At 32.0% G+C, this 25,541-nt stretch overlaps 2 protein-coding genes across 2 annotated transcripts; one reads left to right on the plus strand and one right to left on the minus strand.

The window, feature by feature from the left end:
• Window positions 1-556: 556 nt before the first annotated feature.
• On the minus strand, window positions 557-7,447 carry LOC114403651 (coatomer subunit delta-like). Its single transcript, XM_028366750.1, has 12 exons — window positions 7,324-7,447; window positions 7,181-7,227; window positions 6,565-6,604; window positions 4,634-4,857; window positions 3,980-4,222; window positions 3,715-3,889; window positions 3,237-3,541; window positions 1,889-2,087; window positions 1,652-1,805; window positions 1,275-1,337; window positions 1,079-1,175; window positions 557-829 (listed from the first exon to the last, which is right to left on the minus strand). The coding sequence occupies exons 2-12, from the start codon at window positions 7,181-7,183 to the stop codon at window positions 740-742; spliced, it is 1,593 nt and encodes a 530-aa protein (XP_028222551.1). The 5' UTR covers window positions 7,184-7,227; window positions 7,324-7,447; the 3' UTR covers window positions 557-739.
• An 11,799-nt stretch (window positions 7,448-19,246) lies between these two features.
• LOC114401368 lies at window positions 19,247-21,376 on the plus strand. Its single transcript, XM_028363878.1, has 3 exons — window positions 19,247-20,180; window positions 20,353-20,507; window positions 20,751-21,376. The coding sequence occupies exons 1-3, from the start codon at window positions 19,598-19,600 to the stop codon at window positions 21,003-21,005; spliced, it is 993 nt and encodes a 330-aa protein (XP_028219679.1). The 5' UTR covers window positions 19,247-19,597; the 3' UTR covers window positions 21,006-21,376.
• The last annotated feature ends 4,165 nt before the right edge of the window (window positions 21,377-25,541 follow it).

A 25,541-nucleotide genomic window follows, 5' to 3' on the forward strand; every position in this document is an offset into this window, starting at 1 on the left:
CTATATTTTAAATTTGATTTAAAACTGTGCCTTTCTTTCTATGACAGGAACTTTCTCTCGCTATTTAATCAGAAGAGTTCTGGATCCAATATTAGGTGACGTCGCTTTTAGGCTTACGGTGGAGATTGCTTGGGTTTGATTTCATAGTTTTCTTGTTTTATGGACAAATGTTACTTTGAAAAAATGTTATTTGTTATCTGCAGATGTTAGAATATTAATTTTGTTACAAGGTCAAATAATAACATGGAGCTTCAAAAGAAATAAAGTGTCCGATTCATGCAATCTCGAACTAAATTGGAAGTTAACTCTGAAATTTCAAAATGGTCTTTTGGGTGAAAATTGTACTGTGGATAAAAAGATTTTCGCAGCAAAAGTTACACATTAAATACCGAATGGATTCAGATAAGAAGTTAAATCTCCCCGTCTAATTGGTTTACTCCCGTGCATTAAAATTTAGAATGCATTTGACACGCCTGTCTTCGAAAAATATAAGACTAGTCTATAACGCAGAAAAGGGAAGATAGGAAATGCATCCTTCCCCATAAAAGATGCATGCTAGAGTAAAACAGACACGCTTTAGCATTAATTATGTAAATCATACTTTGCGCCATGTCTTGCGAAGTAAAACTAAGTACAAATTCATGAATAGAGGCAAGTACAACTTTGCATGGCCTATTGATAAAAGAACTACGACTGTAAAAGCAAAACTGTTATAGGAGCTCAAATTCAAGAAAGTCAATCACACAACTTGGTAGCTATCCGTTATCAGCTGTGTTCTCTGAGCAAATTTGGGAGGATTGCCACCCTTTAATGGTATGATGTTGGTAACCTGCAATGAGTAGTAAAAAAAAGGGTAAGTTCAAGCTCCCATTAAATCAATATATTTAGACGTGGAAGGTAAAAGTTGTTGACAGAAAAGATACTTTATTTTCAGACATGATATAGGACTTCCCAGCCGAAAAACAAAAGAATATTCAGGTCAATAAATGTGTTTAAGTTTCAACTAGATCATTTTGAAACATCTTTCACATAGCACTATACATACACGGCCACAGTTAAAGTCAAAATGTCAACAAACCTTCAGGTCACTAAAAGTATCAGTTGCCATAAAGCGGACTGAAATGGGAAAGAACACTGATGAATCTGCTAGTGGAACAACAAACTCCATTGACCCACTGCCAAACATATTAGTCAGACAAAACAAAGTAAACAGAAATTAAAAAGAGATAATAACACGGCATAAGTTAGCTCTAAAAAAATCACTCCAGACATACCTGCGATTGGAATTATCAATCAGAAGGACAGACCACTCCAAAATGGAATTCCTAGAGTCATACCTGCAAAGCCAGTTTTATAAACAAAGCAAGATTGTAAGTGAAATTATATGATTTAGAACCAAAACTAAAATATTAATGATTAAATTCAACAATTTATGATCTAAAAAAAATCATAGAGCTTTCTACTCCAAGCAAATCTGGTCAGTAGATTCAGTACTTTCATGTTTCAAAGACTGCAAGCCACCATTTTCATGTGTAACACAGATAATTTCTAATATAAAACCACCAGCTTATTTACTGCAAAATTCAACCCAAAACAGAAATTATGGTTGTTCCCAACACTTATTTAAGAGGAAGGAAAATGAAGTCCACACCTCCATTCCCCATCAATCTGCCTAACAGATGGCGCTTCTCGAAGAGCTGGAAGAGGTACTGAGATCACAACATTTTGCAGATCAAACATTGATGAAGCCTCATATTCAATGCTGACATAAGTTTCGTTTCCAGAAGAAGAGGGCCAGCAGTTGACTGCAATAGACACATATAGCACACAAGTTATTAATACATCAATATATAGTATAGAGCATATCGATGATAGTAATAAAACCCACTTGTCAGAGGCACCATTGACTCATCAGTACTTTGCATTCTCCACTTTAAAAGACCAACACCTGCAGCATCACTGGCTTGACCAGTGGGGAAAGGCCTGTTGGGATCTTTTAGGCCTAGTATATAATCATTGGCAAATAATTCTTTATTCATGTTAGGGTGTGTCTTGAAAGAGACAGCTTGATTGTCACCAGTTTGGACCTGCAAAAGCAAGGCACAATATGCAAGTATTAATACTTTTAATTGTCCTCCCAAGCCTATATATCTGCATTCAAAACCAGTCTTGAGCAAGAAAAAAACCTAGGAGCACTACAGAGTGAAGGATGGTAGGATCAGCGTTAACTGTGCAGAAAATTTGAAAAAAGTATGTTGAAATGAAAAAAAAAAACTGAACATAAAAATAAATCATAATTGTATTTGAATTTTCAAACATACATATACCTTTTTGTTTTTCTTCTTCACTGATAAAAGAAACTAGAAATTCATGCTAACCAATAGTTATTATTTCAGGAAAACCCTAGATAGACATCACACCAAAAGAATCAGAATACTTTATGGACAAACCAAGGAACTGGCACTATTATCACCCTACAGGAATTGTAACCACCATTATCTTCCCTTTCAATTTTCATCTTTTTGCCTAACTGAATTGCCACAGCTATATGGTCTCTTTCCCTTTTTGTGTTTTCCTTTTCTCTTACTCCCTTATATTTTACCTTTTGGTCAGCATGCCTGGTTCAAAAGTCTCCAGTTTTTTTAAGCAAAAAGACAAACTGATATAATTAACCACAACCGTATGACTTTAAGGTTGTGCATGATGAGAAGATTATTTGAATAAGTACACCAAAAGCTGCTAACATCTATGCCTCAAATTAAATGTCTGGCTAACACTTATGATTGACTTACTTGAGCCTTGTGCTGCTTTTGAAACATTATTTTTTTGAAAATTAATCAGTTGCCTACCTACGAAATCAGTATCAACTACACTTATAGAGGATGCAAAGTGTGAGGAGTGTATGTGGACAAAATAAAGAAAAATTAGAAAATAAAAGAAACAAGTCAGAGGGGAAAAAATTGTTTCATAGATCTAAGGGATTTGTGTTTGACAGGACACACTAGCGTTATTTGATCCACGTTACTGATCCCAACTACTGGGAAAGGCTTTGGTAGTTGTCCTAGTAGAGAAAAAAAAAAGCATTTAATATGAACTTCTTCCCCTTAATGCTGATAAGATTTAATGAAACAATTGTTTCATGTCAATAAATAAATAATTATTTAAAAAAAAATACTCATGTTATGAAAACCAGAAGCCTAATGGACACACATTAAGGAATAGTCAGAATGCAATACCTGTACTTGAATATGTCCATCCTCTTGGTTAAGAATTTGGAGAGACAATGTGCCTTGAACATCAAAATTACTGACACCACCATCTCGTTTCAGTGTCACATTTAGTTTCTCCTCAACAGTCAAAGTGATAGGATCAGTAGGTGGTGGGGCAGAAACCCGAGACTGGGAGAGTTTTGGCTGAACATCTTCAAGAATGACCTCACCTTCTGCTTTCAATGATTCCAAAAACTGGTTTGTCCTTTGAGATTTACCAAGCTTCATTCCAAGACCTTTAGGTGGAGCAGTGGCTGATGAAGTTGGACGACCTAAGCAAGAGAATAATGGAGTACATAAATGAAAAGGCTAATCTTCATTTAGCAACATGTTATTTTGAATATAGAATAAACCAAAGACAAGATCCAGCATGCTTCGATGCCCTTTTAAGTCATTACAAATAGAAGCATTCTAGAAGAACTCATGAAAATCTACGAAAGCCAACCTTTAGACTTGGTTGCAAAGGAATCAACATCAGAAGTCAATCCAAAACCAGAGCCACTTCCAAAACCAGTTCCACTGCTAGATATGCTCAAATCACTAAAGCTATTTTCAATTCTTCCAGAGCCCATTGACTGTAATGGACCAAATCCTCCTTTATCACCTCTGTTCTTTTCAATCTGTAGAGAGAACACATGACCTGAATGAATGATGTGCAATCCAGACTTTAAATATAAACAAATAATAAAACATAGTCCCTTCAATCATACCTTGCTTTTATCAATCTCACTAGCTTTTCGCTTCATAACATCCTTAGTTTCATTAATCTTGCTCTGCAAAACCAACTTGTGCAGCTTCTCTTCATGACTCTCCATCTCGCAGTATTGCTTAACTTGTGCAACAGTCACATTTTCCTTGTGCCCAAGAGAGATGACTTCATCAAATGCAAAAATCAACTCAAAGGCATGTTTGCAAATACCCTCTTCATCAAGGGAGTAAGAATATTCAGGTACCTAAAAGTGTTTAGGAATGAACTCATTGTAATATCGATATTTAGGCAAAATTTTTACCAAATGGCTCTAAAAATGATCAATAAATCTAAAATAACCTCCCACTACCAACCATTTGATCAATCTTAAACCCTCCTGAACCTTCCTATAAAAATCCATATATTAAATGCTATGCTTAAGGTAAGAAAAAACTATAAACTGAATGATTGCTCCATTAAAACTACGTGAGAAAACCAAAATGACAGGAAAATGAGTAACACAGATGACAAAACAAATTCTAGATTCAGGCCAGTAGGTCATACTAGAGAGAAAACCAATAATGCTACTAACTAGATAATAAAAGACCAAGCAATTGAAAAAATATTTACGTAATAACAGAAAATGTCAAACTTAAAGCATCAGAAAAAAGGATACAAGTTTAGAGAGAAGTCTCAGAGTTTCCAAATCTTCCAGTATGTTGCTGTTTTTGTTTGTTACAAGAAGCAGGTACAGTGCTTCTATTGGCTGGTAAACATAGCGCACATTCTCAGTTTCAACATACGTGTGCTGTTTTCCAGTCCCTACCAACTTGGGAAATGCTGCTAGAAGACCCTCAATTCTTATGCGAGTCATATCCACAAACTGTCTAGAAACTAGCACTGCAAACAAAGAAAAGGGCTTGCCAGCATAAGAGAATTGATGTCGGATACGAATACATAATTATTTAGGCACTTCCGAATTCAACATCAACTCAAGACTTAGCTTTTCTTTATAAACTAAAAATTAATCCTGATTATTAAAAAATCAAGTAATGCCAATTTAATAAGATGTAATATTGAGAAACCTACACAACTAACAGATTGAATTACTGAAGTAGGTAAAGGATTTCATAAATACGTTGCTTACAGAGTGATGAGAAGATAGACTATACAGATAAAAAAGAAGAAGCATATAAGCAGGTCATATTTCCCAGTTTAGCCCATAGAACATACATATGTTATTGTATATGTGGTTTCACAGTGGGAAGTATCAGAATTGATTTTGCCCTATCAAATGTGATTTTAGTGAAAATGTGTATGTTTTGTTATCTTAAGGTAAAATTGTTTTTGCCTCCAAATCTCAATTTGACCAGAAGTGATAAAAAGTAGTTTTTACATTAGGTTGAAAAATCTACACTAAGTTTTACAACAAACTTGCTTTCAGGGTAAAAACATTCGGTGCACATATAAATTTACATTGAACTATACAAGATCATGATGAAATAACAACAAATGTATTTTTTAGGAAAATGTTCATATGTTTGGTTCTACATGGAGGAATTGATTCTGTATCTACAATTAATTGAGTTAAAGCAACTTTAGGTAACCTTTTGTGTTAGATAAAAACAAATTATACTAAGATTTATTGCTACATTCTTTTAAAATAAAAACATCCAAACATAAATCACTTCACTTCAAAATTAATTTTGCAAACACAAACTCAAACATAAATCAGATTGTGTTTGGTTTCATGGAAGGAATAGTGAAAATTGATTTTAAAAAGTTAAACTTGATTTTATTAAAAAAAACATAGATGTTTGGTTATTGCTAGGTAAAATTCATTCTGCCTCAAAACCTTGGTTTGACTAAAAGTGATAAAAAAAAGTAGCTTTTGTATTGAGTTGCAAAATTTACACTGTGTTTTATAGCAAACTTGCTTACAAGATAAAAGTATTCAAACATAAATCACTTCACTTGAAAATCAATTTTAACCAAAATCAATTTTGCAAACACACTCAATTTTAACCAAAATTAATTTCATTCTAAATCAATGTTGTCAACGCTCACCCAAACACGCACTTAGTTATCTCAACATCAGGAACCAAGTTTTGAACCAGATCAAAAGATATAACTTTCACAGCAGACTCCTTGCATGTCTAATTAATGCATATACTGCTGGAAAGCAATTACCCCTCCTGGAACTGGAATTAATATCATACATTTTCCAATGGAATTCCTATTACTAAAAAGGGAGAAGTTAACTATAGTTTCACCTAAATAGAAAAGGCATAGACCATCTTATATTTTAATGGTGAAGGATAAATAACACAGTTACAGCTTATGGGTGTTTAAAATTCAAATAATATTAAAAAAAAAGACCACATATCCAGACTATAATTATTATTATTTTTTATAAAGATTAACCTTGAATGGACAATATGTCTAATGTGTTTCTCTTCCCTTCCCTCAGGAGAAATTGTCATTTATGGAGGGTATAAATAATACAACAACTAAAAATGGGAGCTAGCCTAACACACACTATCAGTGAAAATAATCCTAACAACAAGAATGGAATGAGTCAGGTGTATAGGGCTGCAGAGAACTTACCTTTGCCAGATTTGCTCACAATGGATGCAGCAAGGACAACCTGTTGGATAAATATAATGAAAAAATAAAAATAAAATAGAGAATTTATGGAGCAGAGAGGAAGTGATAGAAAAAGAATGTAGCAACCCCATTCCCAAGTGAATTTTCTTTTTTCCTAAGCCAAAAGCTATAATTTTCTTTTATTATTCATTTTTCACAAGGGAATGAGCCTGTGACCTCAGTCCAAACCCCATCCCAACTGGCATTTGGAAAGCAAATAGCAATAATTGTGGATTACATTAAACATTAGAACATTCAAAGCTACGTAGCTAAAATCAGGATGAACAAAAACAACAAATGTAGCATAAGCTACACCAGAAGATCATTTTACCACGGAAGGGGAAAAAATTATACAAGGGTTTCAATTTTAAAACAGATCAAGACATATTAGTAAGTCCCTTCAGCCTGTAATTCTAGATCACGGATTAAAACTATATACATATAACGAAATTAACATTTGTAGGAGGAGATTCATACCATCAACGTGATATAAAAATAATCAGTGTTAAATAATAAAAAGTTAACCGAGACAAGCAATTCCTGGAATGCCAAACCAAGGGAGTGTGAGGAGTGTTACCATATTGTTCGCTTAATCTTTGAAGCGAGGAAAGTGTCGAATTGAAACTGCCAAAAAAATAAACAGTGATAGAAAGCATCAGATCCCGAAGTGAGGTGTTGAATGGCGAAGTGGCAAGAGACTAGAGTGGAGAAAGAATTTACCAAAACGCGATCTGAAAACGGAGAGCGCAGATCTGATCCGAGAGGGAGCGAGCCAAGACACAACCCAACTGAAGAGAAGGATTCCAACGGAAGACAAAGCGGGCTTGATCTAATGAAAACACGATACGGTGCGTTTTCTATTTATTTATTTTCGCCATTTTGATTCCTATTTTAAAACATGTATAATTTTCATCAAATATTCAATTTTATATATGTTATTTTTCTTTTATTTTGATCCACTTAACATATTTATTTAAAATATTATAATAAAATTTTATTAATTTAAATATAAAAATAAAATAAATGAATGTATGTGAAATTGAATATTAGACAACAAATTATTAATTTTTAAAAATAAAAAGATCAAAATTGAGGAGAAAAATAAAAAAAATTAAAATTGTGGATTAAAAATTATAAGATGATAAAAATTGTAATTTAGGTTTTTTTATTACCTGGGACCTTCAATTTTAGGAGGCTACCAACGCCAACCCAATAAAAAGCAATTATCACGTATAAGTTAGAATTTAATTCCAAACTTTCTAAATTTTATAGTTACAAATTCAAGTTCATATAAAAAATAAAAAAATATTAAACAAATAACTCGTCATAAAAAAATATTTCAAGTTCATATATTTAAAACTTATTGTTTTATTTAATGAAGATATTGACTCCCTTTGAATTGTGTGAAACCAGTAGAAACTTTCTTTTCTTTTTTAATGCAATCTGTAAACACAAATTATTTGTCTCCAAGGACAAATATAATATGTTTTCTACATAAAAAAATGCAACCAAAAAAGAAAAAGAAACACAAGCCTTTTGTTTTAGAATATATGAAAAATATTTAATGATATCTTTAAATATAACAAAATTTAAATTGTGCACTAAGTGGGTGGATTGGATTTTAAAAAATCCCACAAATTAAGTGGCCAACAATTTTAGAAGTGCAATGGGGAGTGAGACTATAACTTCGTTGCAATAACAATTCGTATATAATAAGATAAATCAAATAAGTCTTTACATAAAAAAAATATTATCCTTAAAACATAGGCATCTAAACTAATTGAATGCTAAAAATATAACGAAAGTAATCGCGTCTTATTCTAAAGTATTAACCAAACTAAAATAAATATAACTAAGAAAATTATGTCTTGAAGTTTCCTCAAGGTCAATAACTTCTTTATCGAACTCTAAAAATAACATTTATAATGAGATGATAATCTCAGTCAATAAATCAATCAAAAAGGAGTTCACATTTTATATATATATATATATATATATATATATATATATATATATATATATATATATATATACACTCCAATAAAATTAAATTGAAGGCAATCATACTTTACTCCAATAACATACTCAAAAAATAAAAATATTAAATAAGCTTTAACATTTCATTGCACTCAAATAAACTTCACAAACACGACTCACTAATTCTCAAAATCACTATACTCAATTCTTTGATTCTCGAAATCAATGTAGATCTCAAATTTCAAATTTTTCAAAGACTTTATGAGCTCATATGTATGCAATGACGTCCTATTGTCTTCCCCATAAAAAATGAAGATATCCAAAATCTCCTCTTCATCTTCGATGGAGATATCTCCATCTTAGATAAAGGTGTCATTAATATTATATTCAATTATTCAAATACAAGGTATAAACGCGTTGGAAGCATATTCAATTTGCATCAATGTTTATGTATATATTATTCGTCATTCAAGATTGGAAGTAATTTTAACATGTGAATATAATATAATAAAGTTCAATATAATTCAAATGTAGCTGGACTTATATTTATATACGGTAGCTAAAGGATTTGAAGAGAAAGATGAGACCAATGTAAATAGCTACTGAAAATGTATTTTGCTAATTCTAAAGAAACTAAAGCCACACTATCTTCTCTCATTAGCTATTTAAATCAAGAAATTATCAACACACAATTTCCTTCGAGGTTATCCACTCATGAAAAAGAACAAGAAACAATAAGCATCATCACTATAATTTTTGTGATTATACCAATAAGTAAACATCAGACATCTGACCTTGTATAATTAAAATAACTCAAACGTTGAATTCATGCCTAATGAATTCTCGATGGAGATTATCGGGATACTCAAATTTATATCAAGAATACAAAAACACATCATTTAAAAGTCATACCATGGAAGTTTTGAAAATGGTTGTTTTATTCACCTATTGAAGCAAGTAATTTGTTATCCTTTTTTTCTTCTACCAATTACATGGACAGAATTTTTTCACTTTCTTTATTTTTCTCGGTCCTTGAGCAACCCCCAAATAGCAAGAGAGATTGTTTATTTGTGTGTTTCTAAGAAAATAAATTGTTTATCCTTATATAAATCGTGTTGTATGTAACATCCCAAAAATAATGATAATATTTATTATAAAAAGATATATATATATATATATATATATATATATATATATATATATGACAATATAGGAGATACATATGTATAGTTTAGATAAGACAAAATAGGATAACTATTTTATTTTATAATTTTTGAACATATTGTAATAATTTTTTGGTTTGTACGTTTTGGAATGTGAATTGCTCCATCAGTTTTGGAGTTGAAAAGTCAAATATTAAATGACTATTAATGAGTGATAATGACTACTAATCGGTGATAATGACTACTAAATACATTCTTGATATAGCACATGTATTTGGTCTTGAGCTCATATCTTTCATTTTCATTCGATACACAGTGAAAGCTTGAAAGAATAATCAAAATTATGCAGCTCTTTCATGGCAATGATTGGAGGTATATTTTAATTTTTGTTTTTCCGTATTTGTTAATGATCTGGGTTTTGTTTTGTAGTTTGTAACATTACAGGTTTGATATTTTAGTCTAACATTTGGTATCAGGGCCTTAATTACCTTTGCCTTGTCCATTTTCGGTTTTCGATGGAATTTGCGTGAACCACTGAATCACTTAAGATTCTTTGATATTTATTTGTTTTTCATATGTTATATACTTATGTGTTTCTGGTCACCTTTGCAATTTATGGATTTTTCATTTATTTCATGCATGAATATATTTTGGAATTATTCGGTGCTTATATATTTGAAATCAAATGCATAATATTATGTTTCAATTATGAAATTATATATGAGAATTTTATTCATAATTGTATAGTATCTTGATCTTGAAATGCATAATATGATTTATTCTCGTATAATTAAGTTTTATGTCTAAGTGATCTTTATAATTTTGATTAATTATGGATTAGCCACAACATCTATAATTTTATTAAAATTATATATTAAGTTGTTTAAAGATCATATGAGGAATTAGACATAATATTGTGATTAATTGTACTTTATATAATGAATTTTATCCCACAGAAATTTTTATTATATTTGTATAATTAATTGGGATAAAATGACATATTATTTTTCACGGTTTACCTATAGGGATCATAAGATATGTATAATTTGTCAATTTTATCATAAAGTAAATATTTGCGATAGAAAATCAAATTATTTCCATGTTGTGCCCGTAAAGCATGAATTTGAGTATGTAATTTGATTATTCTATCATAAAGTTTAATTGTTTCTTATAGAATTAAAAGTTTAGCCCACAAATAATTTTTATGTCACAAGATTCAATTTTCTGGTATGTTTACATTGGTAAAACATACAATTAAGATTAATATGTCTCAAATTTTGACATAAGCCTTTGGATTTTTGTAGTTTCTCAAACTGTTAGTTTTTTTTATATTCAATGTGATGTTTCCAAACTCAAAGGAGATAACTATAAGATATGGAATGAGAGAATTTTTCTGCAATTGGGATGGATGGACATAGACTATACTATAAGGAAAGATGAACCACCTGCAATCATTGATGAAAGTAACCCAGTTCCTATTGTGCTATATGAGTGGTGGGAGAGATCCAACCGGTTTAGCGTGATGTTCATTAAGACCAAAATCTCGGCTGGGATACATGGTTTTGTCGACCAACATGAAAAGGTATGAGACTTGCTTAAGGCTATTGATGACCAGTTTATCACTTCAGATGAGGCTTTAGCAAACACCTTGATCATGAAGTTCTCCTCTCTCCGGCTCACTAGTGTGAAAGGTGTGCGTGAATATATAATGAAAATGCGAGATATTTCAGCTCAACTTAAGAGACTAGAGGTTGATATGTCTGAGTCCTTCCTGGTGTACTTCATTTTGAACACCCTTCCGCCGAAACATGGGTAGTTCAAGATTTCCTACAACACACATAAGGACAGATGGTCTATCAATGAATTAATGACCATGTGTGTTCAGGAAGAAGAAAGGGTTGTAATGGAGATGGTGAAAGTGCATTGCTAACAACGGTTTGTGGGAAGAACAAAGCAACTAAGTCTTGAGCTAATCAAAAGGGGAATGGTAAAATACCACCTTAAGCTGATATTAAGAAGGTGGTAAAGTGTTTCTTTTGTAAGAAGAAGGGACACATGAAGAAGAATTACCCCAAATTACAGAAATGACTTGAGTAGAAAGGTAAATCAATCTCATTAGTATGTTATGAATCTAATATGCCCAGTGTTAATATTAACACCTGATGGATTGATTTTGGATCTACAATCCGTATTGCAAATTCTTTATAGGGTATGCAAAACCCAAGGAAACCAGTGGGAAGTGAGCAAAACATTTTATCAGGCAATAAGTTAGGCTCACCTGTGGAGGCTATTGGAACTTGCATTTTAACTTTAAATAGTAACTTTATTTTTAAATTAGAAAGGACCTTTTATGTGTCAAGTTTTTCTCGAAACTTGATTTATGTTTCTAGACCTGTACCTTTTGGTTATTCCTTTAATTTTAAAGACACGTAGTTTGAGTTATTTTATAATTCTGAATATGTTGGAAATGATATCTTGTCTGATGGTCTTTATCTTCTTGGCTTACAAATTTATGTCACTTATAGTTTAATTCATGTTCAAACTAGTATTAAAAGTGCTAACAAGAGTTCAAGCATATTAGAAATAATTCATACTGATATTTGTTGTCCAGATATGGATGCATGTGGTCAGAAATATTTTATCACCTTTATAAATGATTATTCATGATATATGAATGTTTATTTGCTTCATAAAAAAATGAAGCATTGGATGCCTTCAAGAATATTAAGGTTGAAGTTGAGAACCAACGTGGCAAGTAAATAAAGATAGTGAGATCAGATAGAGGTGGAGAATATTATGACAAATATACTGAGAATGGACAAACACCTAGTCCTTTCGCAAAGTTTCTTCAAGAAGATAAGATTGTTGCCTAGTACACTATGTTTGGTTCTCCAAATCAGAATGGTATGACAAAAAGAAGGAACCAAACATTATTGGACATGGTACAGAGCATGCTTAGCAACTCCAATATTCCTAAATCCTTGTGGGCTGAAGCACTAAAGACAACAATGTATATATTAAACTGTGTTCCAATCAAGGTTGTCCCAAAGACACCTTTTGAGTTGTTTAAAGGTTGGAAACCGAGTTTGAAACATATGTGTGTTTGGGGTTGTTCGTCTGAAGTGAGAGTATATAACCCACAAGAGAAGAAACTTGACCCGAAGACTATTAGTGGATATTTCATTGGTTATGCCGAAAGGTCTAAAGGTTATAGGTTTTACTGTTCATATCATATTACTAGGATTGTGGAATCAAGAAATGTCAAGTTTCTTGAAATTGACTTGATTAGTGATAGTGATCAATTGAGGGATTTAGGTTCTGAAATTGATCATATAAAGTCTCAACCTTTCACATTAAGTGAAAGATTAGTTGTAATTCATACCCCTAAAGTTCAAAGGGCCGATGAACAACAAATGACTAGCATTTCACAACCTGTTGCTAATAATCTAGTAGATCAGTTATTCCTAATGATTATATTGTATATTTGCAAGAATCTGACTATAATATTGGAGTTGAAAATGATCCCAAAAATTTTGATTAAGCCATGAGATGTAAAAAGTCAAATTTATGGTATGATGCCATGAAGGATGAAATGAATTCCATGCAGAGTAACGGAGTTTGGAACCTTGTATAGTTGCCTAATGGGGCAAAGACTATTGGCTGTAAATGGGTCTTTAAGACCAAAAGGAATTCATTAGGCAACATTGAGAGATACAAGACAAGACTCATTGCTAAGCGATTTACTAAAAAAGAAAGAATTGACTACACAAAAACTTTTTCTCCTGTATCTAAGAAATATTCTTTTCGTATCGTCTTGGCATTAGTTGCTCATTTTGACATTGAGTTGCAACAAATGGATGTGAAGCATAACCTTTCTTAATGGTGATTTAGAGGAGGAGATTTATATGAAACAACCTGAAGGTTTCTCCTCTAGCAGTGGTGAGCATTTGCTTTACAAGCTTAATAAATCTATATATGATTTAAAACAAGCCTCCCGTCAGTGGTACCTTAAGTTTCAAGGGATAATTTCTCCATTTGGTTTTGATGAAAATCCTATGGATCAATGCATATACCACAAGGTTAGTAGGAGTAAAATATGTTTTTTTGTTTTATATGTAGATGATATTTTACTTGTAGGGGTTTGCTACATGATGTGAAACAATTTCTCTCTAAGAATTTTGACATGAAGGATATGAGTGATGCATATTATGTCATTGGCATTAAGATTCATAAAGACAGACCTCAAGGTATTTTAGGTCTATCACAGGAAACTTATATTAACAGAATTTTAGAGAGATTTCAGATGAAAGATTGTTCACCAAGTGTCGCTCCAATTGTGAAGAGTGATAGGTTAAATTTGAACCAATGCCTAAAGAATTTTGAGAGGGTACAAATGAAAAACATTCATTATGCTTCAGTTGTTGGAAGCCTCATGTATGCTCTAATGGAATGTTAGGAAGATATCAGAGTAATCAAAGTATTGGCCATTGGAGAGCTGCAAAGAAAGTGACGAGATACCTTCAAAGGACCAAAGATTACATGTTTATGTATAAACAGACAAACAATATAAATGTGATTGATTATTCAAACTCAGACTTTGCTGGCTGTGTTGATTCTCACAAATCAACATCTGAGTATATTTTCTTGATGGCTAGTGGAGTTATTTTGCGGAGAAGTGTTAAGCACACTTTGACTGCTACTTCTACCATGGAAGTTGAGTTTGTCTCTTTCTTTGAGGTTACATCACATGGTATATGACTTAATAGTTTTATTTTTGGGCTGAAGATAGTTGATACTATTTCAAGACCTTTGAGAATTTTTAGTGATAACTCAGTTGCTGTCTTTATGGATAAGAATAACAAAAGTGGAAGTTGAAGTAAACACATTGACATTAAGTACTTAGCCATTAGAGAAAGAGTAAAAGACAAGAAAGTGGTCATTGAACGTATAAGCATTGAGTTGATAATCGTTGATCCTTTGACTAAGGGTATGCCACCGTTTAAATTAAAGGATCATGTAGAGAGAATGAGACTTGGTTCCACTTTATGATTGTATACATACATGTTAGAGTTGAAACTTTTATATTGTGATATTTTCTCATATTTAGGTGCACATTCATTTATTTGAGAAAAATTATATTTTGAACAAAGAATAAACATTGAGTTTATTCATTAAGTTTTATTATCACCTTAAGTATACTACTTGGGAAATTGAGCATGTTGTAATACATGGATGATATTACTCGTTATAAGAGGAACTATCGCTATGATTCTTATGTTCATTTCTTAAGAAGATTGAGCATTGACTTATTTTAATCAATGAGTCAAAACGTTTAGATCAAGTGAGAGAATGTAATAATTTTTTGGTGTACGTTTTGGAATATCAATTGCTCCATCAGTTTTGGAGTTGAAAAGCCAAATATATGACTACTAATGAGTGGTAATGTCTACTAAATGCATTCTTGATGGTAGAATGCCTATGTATAACACACGTATTTGGTCCCTGAGCTCATATCTTTCATTTTCGTTTGATACACTGTCTACAGATAGTGAGTGAGAGCTTGAAAGAACCAAAACAAGACAATTCTTTCATAGCAATGGCTAGAGGTATATTTTGATTTTGTTTTTTCGTATTTGTTAATGCCTTGTGTTTTGTTTTGTAGTTTGTAACATCACATGTTTGATATTTTAGTCTAACACATATTAGTTTATCTTATATTTATATATAAGATAAATAAATTAAGATAAGATATTAGATTTATATTATATTTATATTTAAGATAAATAAGATAAGATATGATGCAATCAATAGTATATAATTAAATTGTTATAAATTAGTATAAATAGAGATTAGAAGAATTAAGGGACATCAATTGGAGAGAAACTTAGAAACAAAGTATAAAGTGAGATAAAAACAGTTGAAAAAATAGGAACACATAGGAAGGGAACGTCATGTGACTATAGGATATGCCGTAACATTTAATCTAAAAGCTTAAGAAGGTTTTCAAGAGGTAAGTAAAATGTACTCTTAAAACTTCCACGGTATAATTGTTTTGAGAATGTATAATTTTGTTTGTGCTTTTGATATAAAGGGATTGAAATTTATCGGTATTCACAAAAATATGGTTGGATTATATTTGAAACCTTAAATATATTGGGTATGATATTAAATGGATTTTTGTGATAGTAATTATGTTCTAATACCGTGATGGTTCCTTCTATTTTCCTTCCACACAAAATTATTATTTTGATGGGAATTTGATGCTTCGATCGCCTTTAGTGGTGTAAGCATAAATGAAGAATTATTGCATGACTCCAATACTCTTATATTTTGAGACTTGTTTAACCAACCTTTCTTGATCTTTTTTTTTATTATCTTTAACCAATCTAATATATTTATTATATTAACATATTTTCAAAATAAAATTAACAATATAATATATTAAAATAATTTAATTTATATTTTCTTCTACTAAAAGATATATTTAAATATATTTATCTAAATAATTATTGGATTAATTTTGGGATGTTATAAAGACGTGGTAATAGCAACATGAAATGCCTTTTGGGTGAGGTTGTGTCACTTGAGGCTCCATGAGCTTGCATTTCCGACTACCTGGATTGACATTTCAAGCATTCACATCCATATGTGACTCCACCAGAAGAAGGAAAAGCACCATGTAACCCTGTATTGTACCATTCACTTCGGACGACAACCTTATCCTCCGAGTTTGCTAGACAACTATCGGATTATGTGCATGGTGCAAACTACACTTGTGAGGTAATTTAATACAACGTTTTGATTATTTTGTTCTAATTTTTATCAAAAATAATTATTAATTGTATTTCTCCTTTATGTAGGATAATGATTTACACACTAGGGTGAGAACAGTAACTCCCTAAATTGTTTGTTAAACGAGTGATAAGCCAAATAATAGGCTTTTGGTTTGGGCGGCTTCATTAAGTATAAAAAAAATGAATCAATATATTTTCAACGCATATAGATCTTCATCAATAAGGAAATCCATCTTATAGCATGTGGGTTAATGTGATTTGATATCCGTTCAAAGACCAGATCGACCTTCAAATTCGGATCTTAGAGTTAGGGCAGCCACTTATCAGCAAAAATCTTATTTTTTCTTTTTCCCATTGCCTATATATCATGCATATGAATCCTTTGAGGATATGAATCCTTTGAGGATACTAATCCTCCAAGCCCAAAAAATAAGTAGAGTCAAATGCTTCTAAAATCTTATACAACATCTTCAACGAAATCCAGTGAACTTTTTATTCCTCATATTTCTTCAACCACCAAAAATTAGAAATCATAGATTCAATTTCTAAGCAACAAGTAAATATTAATGGGTCCTTGAAAGTTGAAACAGCTCATAATATACAGGTGGACATGGCCCGTACCGTACCACTTCTTTGATAAGTGAATATTCTTAGTTACCCTGTCATTGACAAAAACTTTTTCTTTCCTCTTCCACAAACACCGGATATGGCACAAGAGGAAATAACCTTCTTCGAATTTCCAATAAGTGTTAGGAGGGCCAACATATTTGGAAATTGGAATGAGTGGGACCAATGGGGAAGGCCACACGTATAATCTCTTGCTCTTCCTAAGTACTGCCCAACAATAACCTAAACATGGTCCACAATTACGACATTATCATCCACCACTCATTCAGGAAAACTTACATATGGTCTTTTATATCATTCACATAGTCACATGGCTAGTGGCACATGTGCTGTTAATATCAATCATATTGTATCATCAACTCATACCCAACGGCTAGTTGACTCATTCTCTCTCGCATAAATTAACTTTAGTTATATTTTATAATATAAATACAATAAAATATTATAACGTATTCAACCATTATACTATCTCAACTACATTAAAGTACCCAATGAAATACATATATCAATTATCAAATAATGATTCCACAGTCATCATAGGATATTTATCCATACATATGCCAAGTATCACAATACAGTGTATAAAAACTCTGATTCTAACTCTTTTAACTGCCCTTTTTTACATTGGTATAGCGATTCTTTTCCCTTTTGAAAGAATTTATTTTGAACTGTGATTTAGTACATAAAAATGCATAATTCCGTTTCACTATTCAAACAAACAAGTCCTTATTTGAGTTACTTGTTCCTCTGCTGCCTCATTCTGTATATTATTATTGCGGTGTATGTATTACGTAGCATCGATGGCATGTAAAATTTTACAAAATCATTATGACTACTAATCTGAAAACAAATTTAACAAGTGTACGTTTTCGCTTGCATATTGATTGGATTATTTATTTGTCGCTGTTAATAAAAAAAATGTAAAAAGGATGTAGGTGTATTTTATTATCCACACTTGCCTTTCTTTCTTTTAATTTTTTTAGTGCATAATAGTGACTATAACTAATCTTAGGGGATTCTTTTAACTGATCAATGTATTTAGACAGTAGCGATTTTGATTATATATAAAAGAATAAAAGATTAATTATCCGTAGTTTTATATAAATAAATAGTACGGTAAAACAAAAGTTGACTCCTTAAATGTTAGCCCGACGGCCAAGCACTACAAAACAACAAGCAGTGTGGCGGTTACTTCGAGGAAATATTTTAGCAGCAAATCCATTGTTTTTATCTTTTGCTATTTTAGTAATTTTTTAAAAAAAATACATGACTTATAAATATTTTTAAAATTAAAGAAAATTACAAAATTTATTTTATTATAATTATATAAAAATATTTTTCATTTAAGAAAAGTAAAGCAATAAAGGTAATAAAAAAAAGGAAGGCTTGATTAAGAAATTAATAAATACGAAAACATTTAAAAAAAATTCAGATTAACTAACTTTTTTTTTTTGACAAAGATTGACTAACTTTATTATGCAGTTATAATATTCTTTACCAAAAAAAAATCATATTCTTAATTCTTAAATCAAGATTTCAAAGACACCTATTAGTAAATTTTCATAACAGAAAAGTATTTAATGAATGCAAATTTTGGTATTGACCAATAGTAGTATTTGCATTAATTTATTTGACTCTGTTTCCTTTTTATTTTCTCATATAACACGTACACATAGTACAGTAGTTTACAATATCACGTATCTCTCGTGGATCAACTAAGCCGAATAACCTTAGCACGTGCTGAGAACAGTGACTGAACGATCCTGAACATGGATGATTCCACACTCACGAATAATAGAATAGAACAAAATAAGATTATTAGAAATTGTCCTTAAAATAACATTACTAATATCAATGGATCTTCTTGCTCCCCAATATTATTTGCATTAATTATCAGTAAAACGTGGATTGAGATTGCATCTGATAATATTAGTACCATACGAATCAACTAACTTTTGTAATTCCTCGGTTGAAAAATTTATCTTAATGAAATCTCCTTTTTAAAATATATATGTTTTTTATTTATTTATAAAACTCAAATCAAATCCTTATTTAAAAAAAATTGAATCCATTACCAATCAGTTGATGTTAGTTGATAATATTATTAAAAGATAGCCAAAATTTTCTGTGCAGTGCAGAAAAGAAAAAGGGAGTAGTGGATTTTGCTTTGTTTCTTCGAAACTAAGCATAAAACAGCGTAACAGTATCCATCCATGGCTTCACCTGCAAGCCAACCCACCAAACCCTTGTCATTCACTCCCACCTATCTGCAACTCTAAACCCAATATACCCACGGGCCACGGTCGGTGACGCTATAATCCAAATTACGGTGTCGTTTTCAGTTCGTTTAAGCATCACCCTTCCCAATTGTATTCACTACTACCAGTATCTTAATCTAATCCCCAACCACACCTAAACCAAACCATCAGCATAATGGGGAACTGTTTGGGGAAGTCGGAGAAATTAACGGCGGAGATTGTTCCACGCGACGGGGCCAAAGTGTATCCCACCGTCCGCTTGCACGGCTCGCCCAAGAGCATTCTCGCCGCCTACATCCGTTTCGCGCTTCTCCACAAGTCCGTTTCGTTGGACTTCGTGGAAACGGAAACGGTGCGCGTGGGAGGGTCCGAACCGGAGGGTGGTGCGGTTACGCTTCAGGTGGGGTCGGAGGTTGTTTCGGGTTCACGCGAGACGCTCCTGCGGTTCATCGACGCGCGCTTCCCTGGGCCCTCGCTTGGGAGCGGGAGTGGGAGGGACGATGAAACGACGCCGTTGCTGGCGAGCTTGACGCGGGTGCACCACACGAGCATGCTGTGGCACGTGGAGAGAATGGTTAAGTGGGCGGAGGATCTGACGACACGTGGCGGAAAGAAGATCGTTGATCCTTCCGTGGGGACTCCCAGGATGGAGATTAGAAAATTCGGCCGGAGCTACTCCGAGCTGCTTGAGCTCATGATGGAACACGCGCAGATGGAAGAAACCATTCTCTTCCCTCTTTTTGATAAGGCCGATCGAGGTAAGATAATTTTTAGAATTTTTTTTATTATAAGATAAATTTGATGTCACATATTTTGGTATGATTTAGTAGTAGGCCAGGCCATGTGGAATTTTACTTGCCTTTGAAGCAATGCTGTGAATGAATATTTGTGTTATACTATGTTAATTGTTTTTGGAAAATAAAAATGCAGGGCTTGCTAAAGCTGCAAAAGAGGAACATGCTAGGGACCTACCTCTCATGAATGGCATAAAAGAAGTCATAAAATCTGTTGGGGTTTTGGACTCTGGCAGCCCTGATTACCATGAGGCTTTGTACAGCCTTTCTTCTCGGCTCAAATCATTGCAGGTATGTTCAGCTCCCAGAAATAATTAACAAATTGAGATTTTTATAGTTTCTATCCGATTGCTAGCATGTTTGGAAATCTTTTGAGAAATAAGAAATCAAGCCTGAGACGTGGATGCTAAAACTATTAGTGTATTTGGAAACAGATTTCAGAAGTGATTTTTTTTTTTTTTATGTCTTTTTGAGATCTGGATGTGTGTGTTTTTCTATATTAGGAGCGTGATTTTGTTGTTAATTTGTTTTTAGGGGCAATGCAAACAGCATTTTGCAGAAGAGGAGGTGGAGTTACTTCCGCTAATGGAGGCGTTGGAGTTGAGCAAAGAGCAAGAGGTGAGTGCACTTGAGCAGTGTTTTGATGTGATGCAAGGAACACATGGTCGGTTGTTGAAGTTTCTTCTTGAAGGTCTCCCTCCTCATGATGCTATGAAGTACTTGGACTTGATCAGCAAGTGTAGGGACAAAGAAAAAATGGAATCTATGCTCCAGAAGATAGTTAAGTGAGAGATCTAGTTAATGGGTTCAATCATAGTGCACACATGGATGAACTGTCAGGCTTGCTTTGTCAATAGATGTAAAATTGTTTTTTTTTTTTTTTTTTGTGCCAGTTCTTCTAAAGCATATGTGTAGGGTTTCTTCATAGTTCTGCTTTTGTGATCTGGGACATTCTTGTTGAACATGTGTCTGCCTGGTCTTTTGATTAAGGAAGCAGAAAGCATGGATAGGATTTGGAAAAGCAGGGCGTTTAGTTTTTCTTTTTCCTTTTCCTCGTGATAGTTTGGATAACGTTGTCATGAACATGTTCCTAATTAATGTACATCCAAATATATTCAAAAGTAAGTTAAGTATGCCAGTTTGCCTGTTTTGATTGGTAACTCCACACTCCACAGTTTCTTGAAATTATTTAGCCAAGTTCTTGTTTGTCCATTAGTTGATAGCTCACGTGGTATCCCTTCCAAAATTCCCTCCCCTCTTGTTAAGGTATCAGATTGCAAAGCCTGCTTCCTTACTGCGTTAAAATTAAGTCTTTTTTTTTTAATCCATTGTTCAGAACCTTACAAATACAAATAATTGAGGTAAAACTTCAAATATATGACAGATCGAGTATAATAGATTATGGCTTGGCATACTCGTGGAGCGTATGTGGGATATATTCGGCAGCTAATCATTTGAAAATAGATCTATCATATTTGTAGCCAGAATAATATTATCTTACTATAATAAATATTGTACATTATTTTGTCACCCATAACATCATAACCATTGTCATTCTGCCACCTATTTCAACCCGTAACATTGCCAATACGACTCTACCAAATTCCATTATCTCCATCCCCATCACCCCACTTTTCTCATCCTTCACAATTTTCCTGTTATTGTTAGCATAACTACCTGTGTCTACACTCCACTCCCCCTATCTTAACAACCTCACTGCCATTATTAACAATTATCATCTACCTCTTCTATCATGACCTCATTATTGTTACCTTCACTGCACTCATCTTTATTAAAATCACACAATGCTATCACCGGAAAAGTTCACTAACACTAGCACTATTCTGACCACTAACCACCGCTTCAACTTTCAGTACTACCAAACACTCCAATTATTTGTAAACTCTTAAAATTTGATTGTTACCTTTGCCCGAATGATGAACTTATCAATAAGTATTTATGTAATATTTTGCAATTCTTTTGCCGTTGTAACTTATGTCATTTTGTTTTCTTACTTCTGTTTCAAGGTTTAAAATCATCCATTTTTGGGTTCAAGCAAGGAAAGTGGGAAAATGGTACATAAATGAAAATTTGGGTCATGGTACTCAGTGCAATGTCATGAGATTGGGCCGAGATAAAACTTGTGTTTAGTTACTATGAGTGAAAAGAAGTGAAATAGAATAGAAAATAATTGTTTGGTTGGAGTGAAAAAGAGATAAAATATTTGAATGAATAAAAATTATATATGGACATTTAAATATAATATACACATATTTGAGAATTTTGTTTTCTCTCTGTGTCTCTCATATTAAATCATATCATTTATCATATTAATTTTTTTTATCTTCTCTCTTAAGGTGTTAAATAAGGTAGGAGTGTTTATGTTCTATTATCCTATTTAGACGAGTGAAGTAATTTGATAGATAATAAAAGAAAGAAAAAGAATTTAATATTAAATAAAATACATTTTTATTAATATTATTTTTTAGTGTAATTATATTATTATTATTATGTAAGAAAACATGAGGCAAAAGAAAAGAAAACGTTGACAGGCAATGGCGTGCGCTGAAAGGCAAAGTGACTAGCAGCATAGGCACCGTTGTTACTCGGTATTGAATCTCTCACACCACTTTCATCTCATTCTTGCAATTAATTACTATTTTGTGAAATCCATCTTTCACTCCAATCAAATAATTTCACTTTTCATATTTTTATTATTTTTCACACTTTTCACTTTCCTTTCTCACACTTAACCAATCAAAACATGTCATGTTAGACATGACTCACTTTAGTTGATTTAATTAATGAGTCAATTAAACTCAATTTACATCTTGATGAGTCTTAAAAATATTAGTTCGATATAACCTACCATGAGTTGATGGACTAAACAAATTGACCCATTCAAAATATGAATTTCATTTTTCCTTTCAAAATAAAATTTTCATTTTTTCTTTTATCTGGATCTGAAAATTCCATACAAGTCCAGTCCCAATTTCTTTAGATTTTCCCCAATTTGTCCAAACCTAGAGAATTCAAAATGAGGACGTAATGTAAAAATTTGAATCATGCATGTCCATATCTGTAAATTCCAAAACAACATGAGCATCTTATAGTAAGTGGGTAACTCATTTTGTTAGGTCGAACCGTAAGTAGACTAAACTATTTTTTTTCATGTTATTAGAAATAGTTTTTTTTTTTTTTAGCCAAATCCTACCAAACTCATGGTGGGTTGGGTTGATCCATGGGTTACGATCCATTTTTACGGCTCTATCCTTTTGCATGTTGCTGCTAGTGAATTGACTCTGCTCCATGAAAAAGTAATTCGAGATCAAATCATAATAAATCATATTTTGTATGTAATTATAAGCATTTACAACAAGAGTAGTGTTGCATTCAAAAGTTAATGGATCCAGAAGCCAGGTTCTTTGATTTGGAGATGTCTCATCAAACGCTAGATAAATGCAAAATGATACAGAAAATTTGCAAATAACAAGAAATGTCAATGAGGACTACTTAATGACAACCAGAATCCTCATGTTTGATGGGATAGTCGATCCTTTTTTTGGCTATCATCCATAGATAAGTACTTGGAGATCAAAACATGATAAATAATATTTTGTACATAATTATAATCCCTTTACAGTAAGAGGCGATGCATTTGAAGACCAATAAATTAGTTCGTTAATTTGGAAATGTCTATCAGGCGCTAGATGAGCACATGAGGTAAATGCAAAATGAAATTGAAAATTTGTGTATATCAGCTAGAAATGTAAATGAGGACGGCTAAAGGACAACTAGGATCTCAATGTTTGATGGGATATATAGTTGATCCTTTTTTTACTCTCCTCCATGGAAAAATAATTCGAGATCAAAGCATGATAAAATCGTATTTTGTGCTTATTGAAATGTGAGTTTTGACCTTAAATTTTTTTATTTTCTGTAGATTATTTTAGCAAAACTCACGGTTTTATTCTACGTGTGTAACAAGAAGGTCCCCAGATAAAATAACCATGAAAAATGCATAAAAAATGACTTCAACAAAATTTGTGCAAAGAGCACCATCGTGCTTCTTTATATAGATGAATATTAGGAAGGGGACAATTTTATTTCTTAGGCGAAAATATAGAGTTTGTTTGGATGAGAGAATTTAAAATTCTGAGAAATTTTAAATTTTAAGAATTTCAAATACTTCAATTGAAATTTTTTTATTTTTAAAATTTTGTGTTTGGATAAAAAAATTAAAATTGTGAGGGTAAAAGAAAATGAATGCAAAGAGGAGAAAAGATATGGTTCATGTGTTTTCAAATAGAAGATATGGTTGAAATACAAATTTTGGAAGGTTCTTCTATCGAGGAGGACATTAAAATTCTACATTTTTAGTTGTTTAAAATTCCAAAAATTTAATTTCTTCATAAAAAAATTTAAACAATGAATTTTAGATTAAAAAAATTTAAATTCTCTAATAAATTACTTTTCTAAGTTAAAACTTTTTACCCAAAGGCACGATTTTGATTTTTTAGGATAGGCGGATGCCTTTGTTGGCATGAACTACTTTTGCCCCTTATTATTAGTTGGGATCAGAGATTACGGGCCTCAACTACCAATTTTTTTTAATTAGATTAAAAATTAAAAATTAAAATAATTAAAAGATATAAATAATTGTTACATTTGAGCAATCATTTTTGTCTCATAACGGTTTAAAGGTAATTTTTAGAATTAGTTAGAGGACAAAATGGTCTAAGAAAATATGTAAATCAAATAGTAGTTATTATCTTTATTAATGGGAAAAGACACTCCATGTCTTTTTAAATTTTTTGAAAAAAAAAAGGTGAGTTGGTTAAAAAGAGTAGTTGTAGGGATAAAAAAAGAAATTTAAAAAGGTTTTAGGGGCAAAATGAAAAAGAAATGAGTAAGTCAAAATATCATATTTCATTTATTAATGGTATATATTATTATTATTATTATTATTGAAACATTCTTATGTTTTTTTGGAATTATGATCCTTTTTATAGTACGAGTAGCGGTGCAATCAAAGGATTATAGATTTAGAAGTCAGGTTCACTAATTTTTGGAAAATTAGTGAAGAGACAGGAAGAGACAATTGTGAAGAGGAATTGAGATGATAATTGACTTTAGGTTTTAAGTTTCTAATTTTTGAATCCTAAAAGCTGAAGTAGTGAGCAATAATTATAGAATAGAATAACATGAATCATATTATTTTATTAAAATATGATGACAAACCAACCCACCAAACTATCGGGTCCAAACTCACTTTTCCATCCCTATCAGTGGAATCATCATATGCTTTAAGAGTAACTTTAGTGT

Source organism: Glycine soja, chromosome 20 (assembly GCF_004193775.1).
Source record: "Glycine soja cultivar W05 chromosome 20, ASM419377v2, whole genome shotgun sequence".
In the NCBI taxonomy this organism is placed as follows: domain Eukaryota; kingdom Viridiplantae; phylum Streptophyta; class Magnoliopsida; order Fabales; family Fabaceae; genus Glycine; species Glycine soja.

Excerpts from the sequence above, each read along its gene's own strand:
- LOC114403651 (XM_028366750.1), bottom strand. Across the intron at positions 1,338-1,651 it reads CAGATTGATGGGGAATGGAG|GTATGACTCTAGGAATTCCA; the intron begins GTGTGGACTTCA and ends CTGGCTTTGCAG. Across the intron at positions 830-1,078 it reads ATACTTTTAGTGACCTGAAG|GTTACCAACATCATACCATT; the intron begins GTTTGTTGACAT and ends TACTCATTGCAG.
- LOC114401368 (XM_028363878.1), top strand. The coding sequence starts at position 19,598 with ATGGGGAACTGTTTGGGGAAGTCGGAGAAATTAACGGCGGAGATTGTT. Across the intron at positions 20,181-20,352 it reads TTTTGATAAGGCCGATCGAG|GGCTTGCTAAAGCTGCAAAA; the intron begins GTAAGATAATTT and ends ATAAAAATGCAG. Across the intron at positions 20,508-20,750 it reads CTCGGCTCAAATCATTGCAG|GGGCAATGCAAACAGCATTT; the intron begins GTATGTTCAGCT and ends ATTTGTTTTTAG.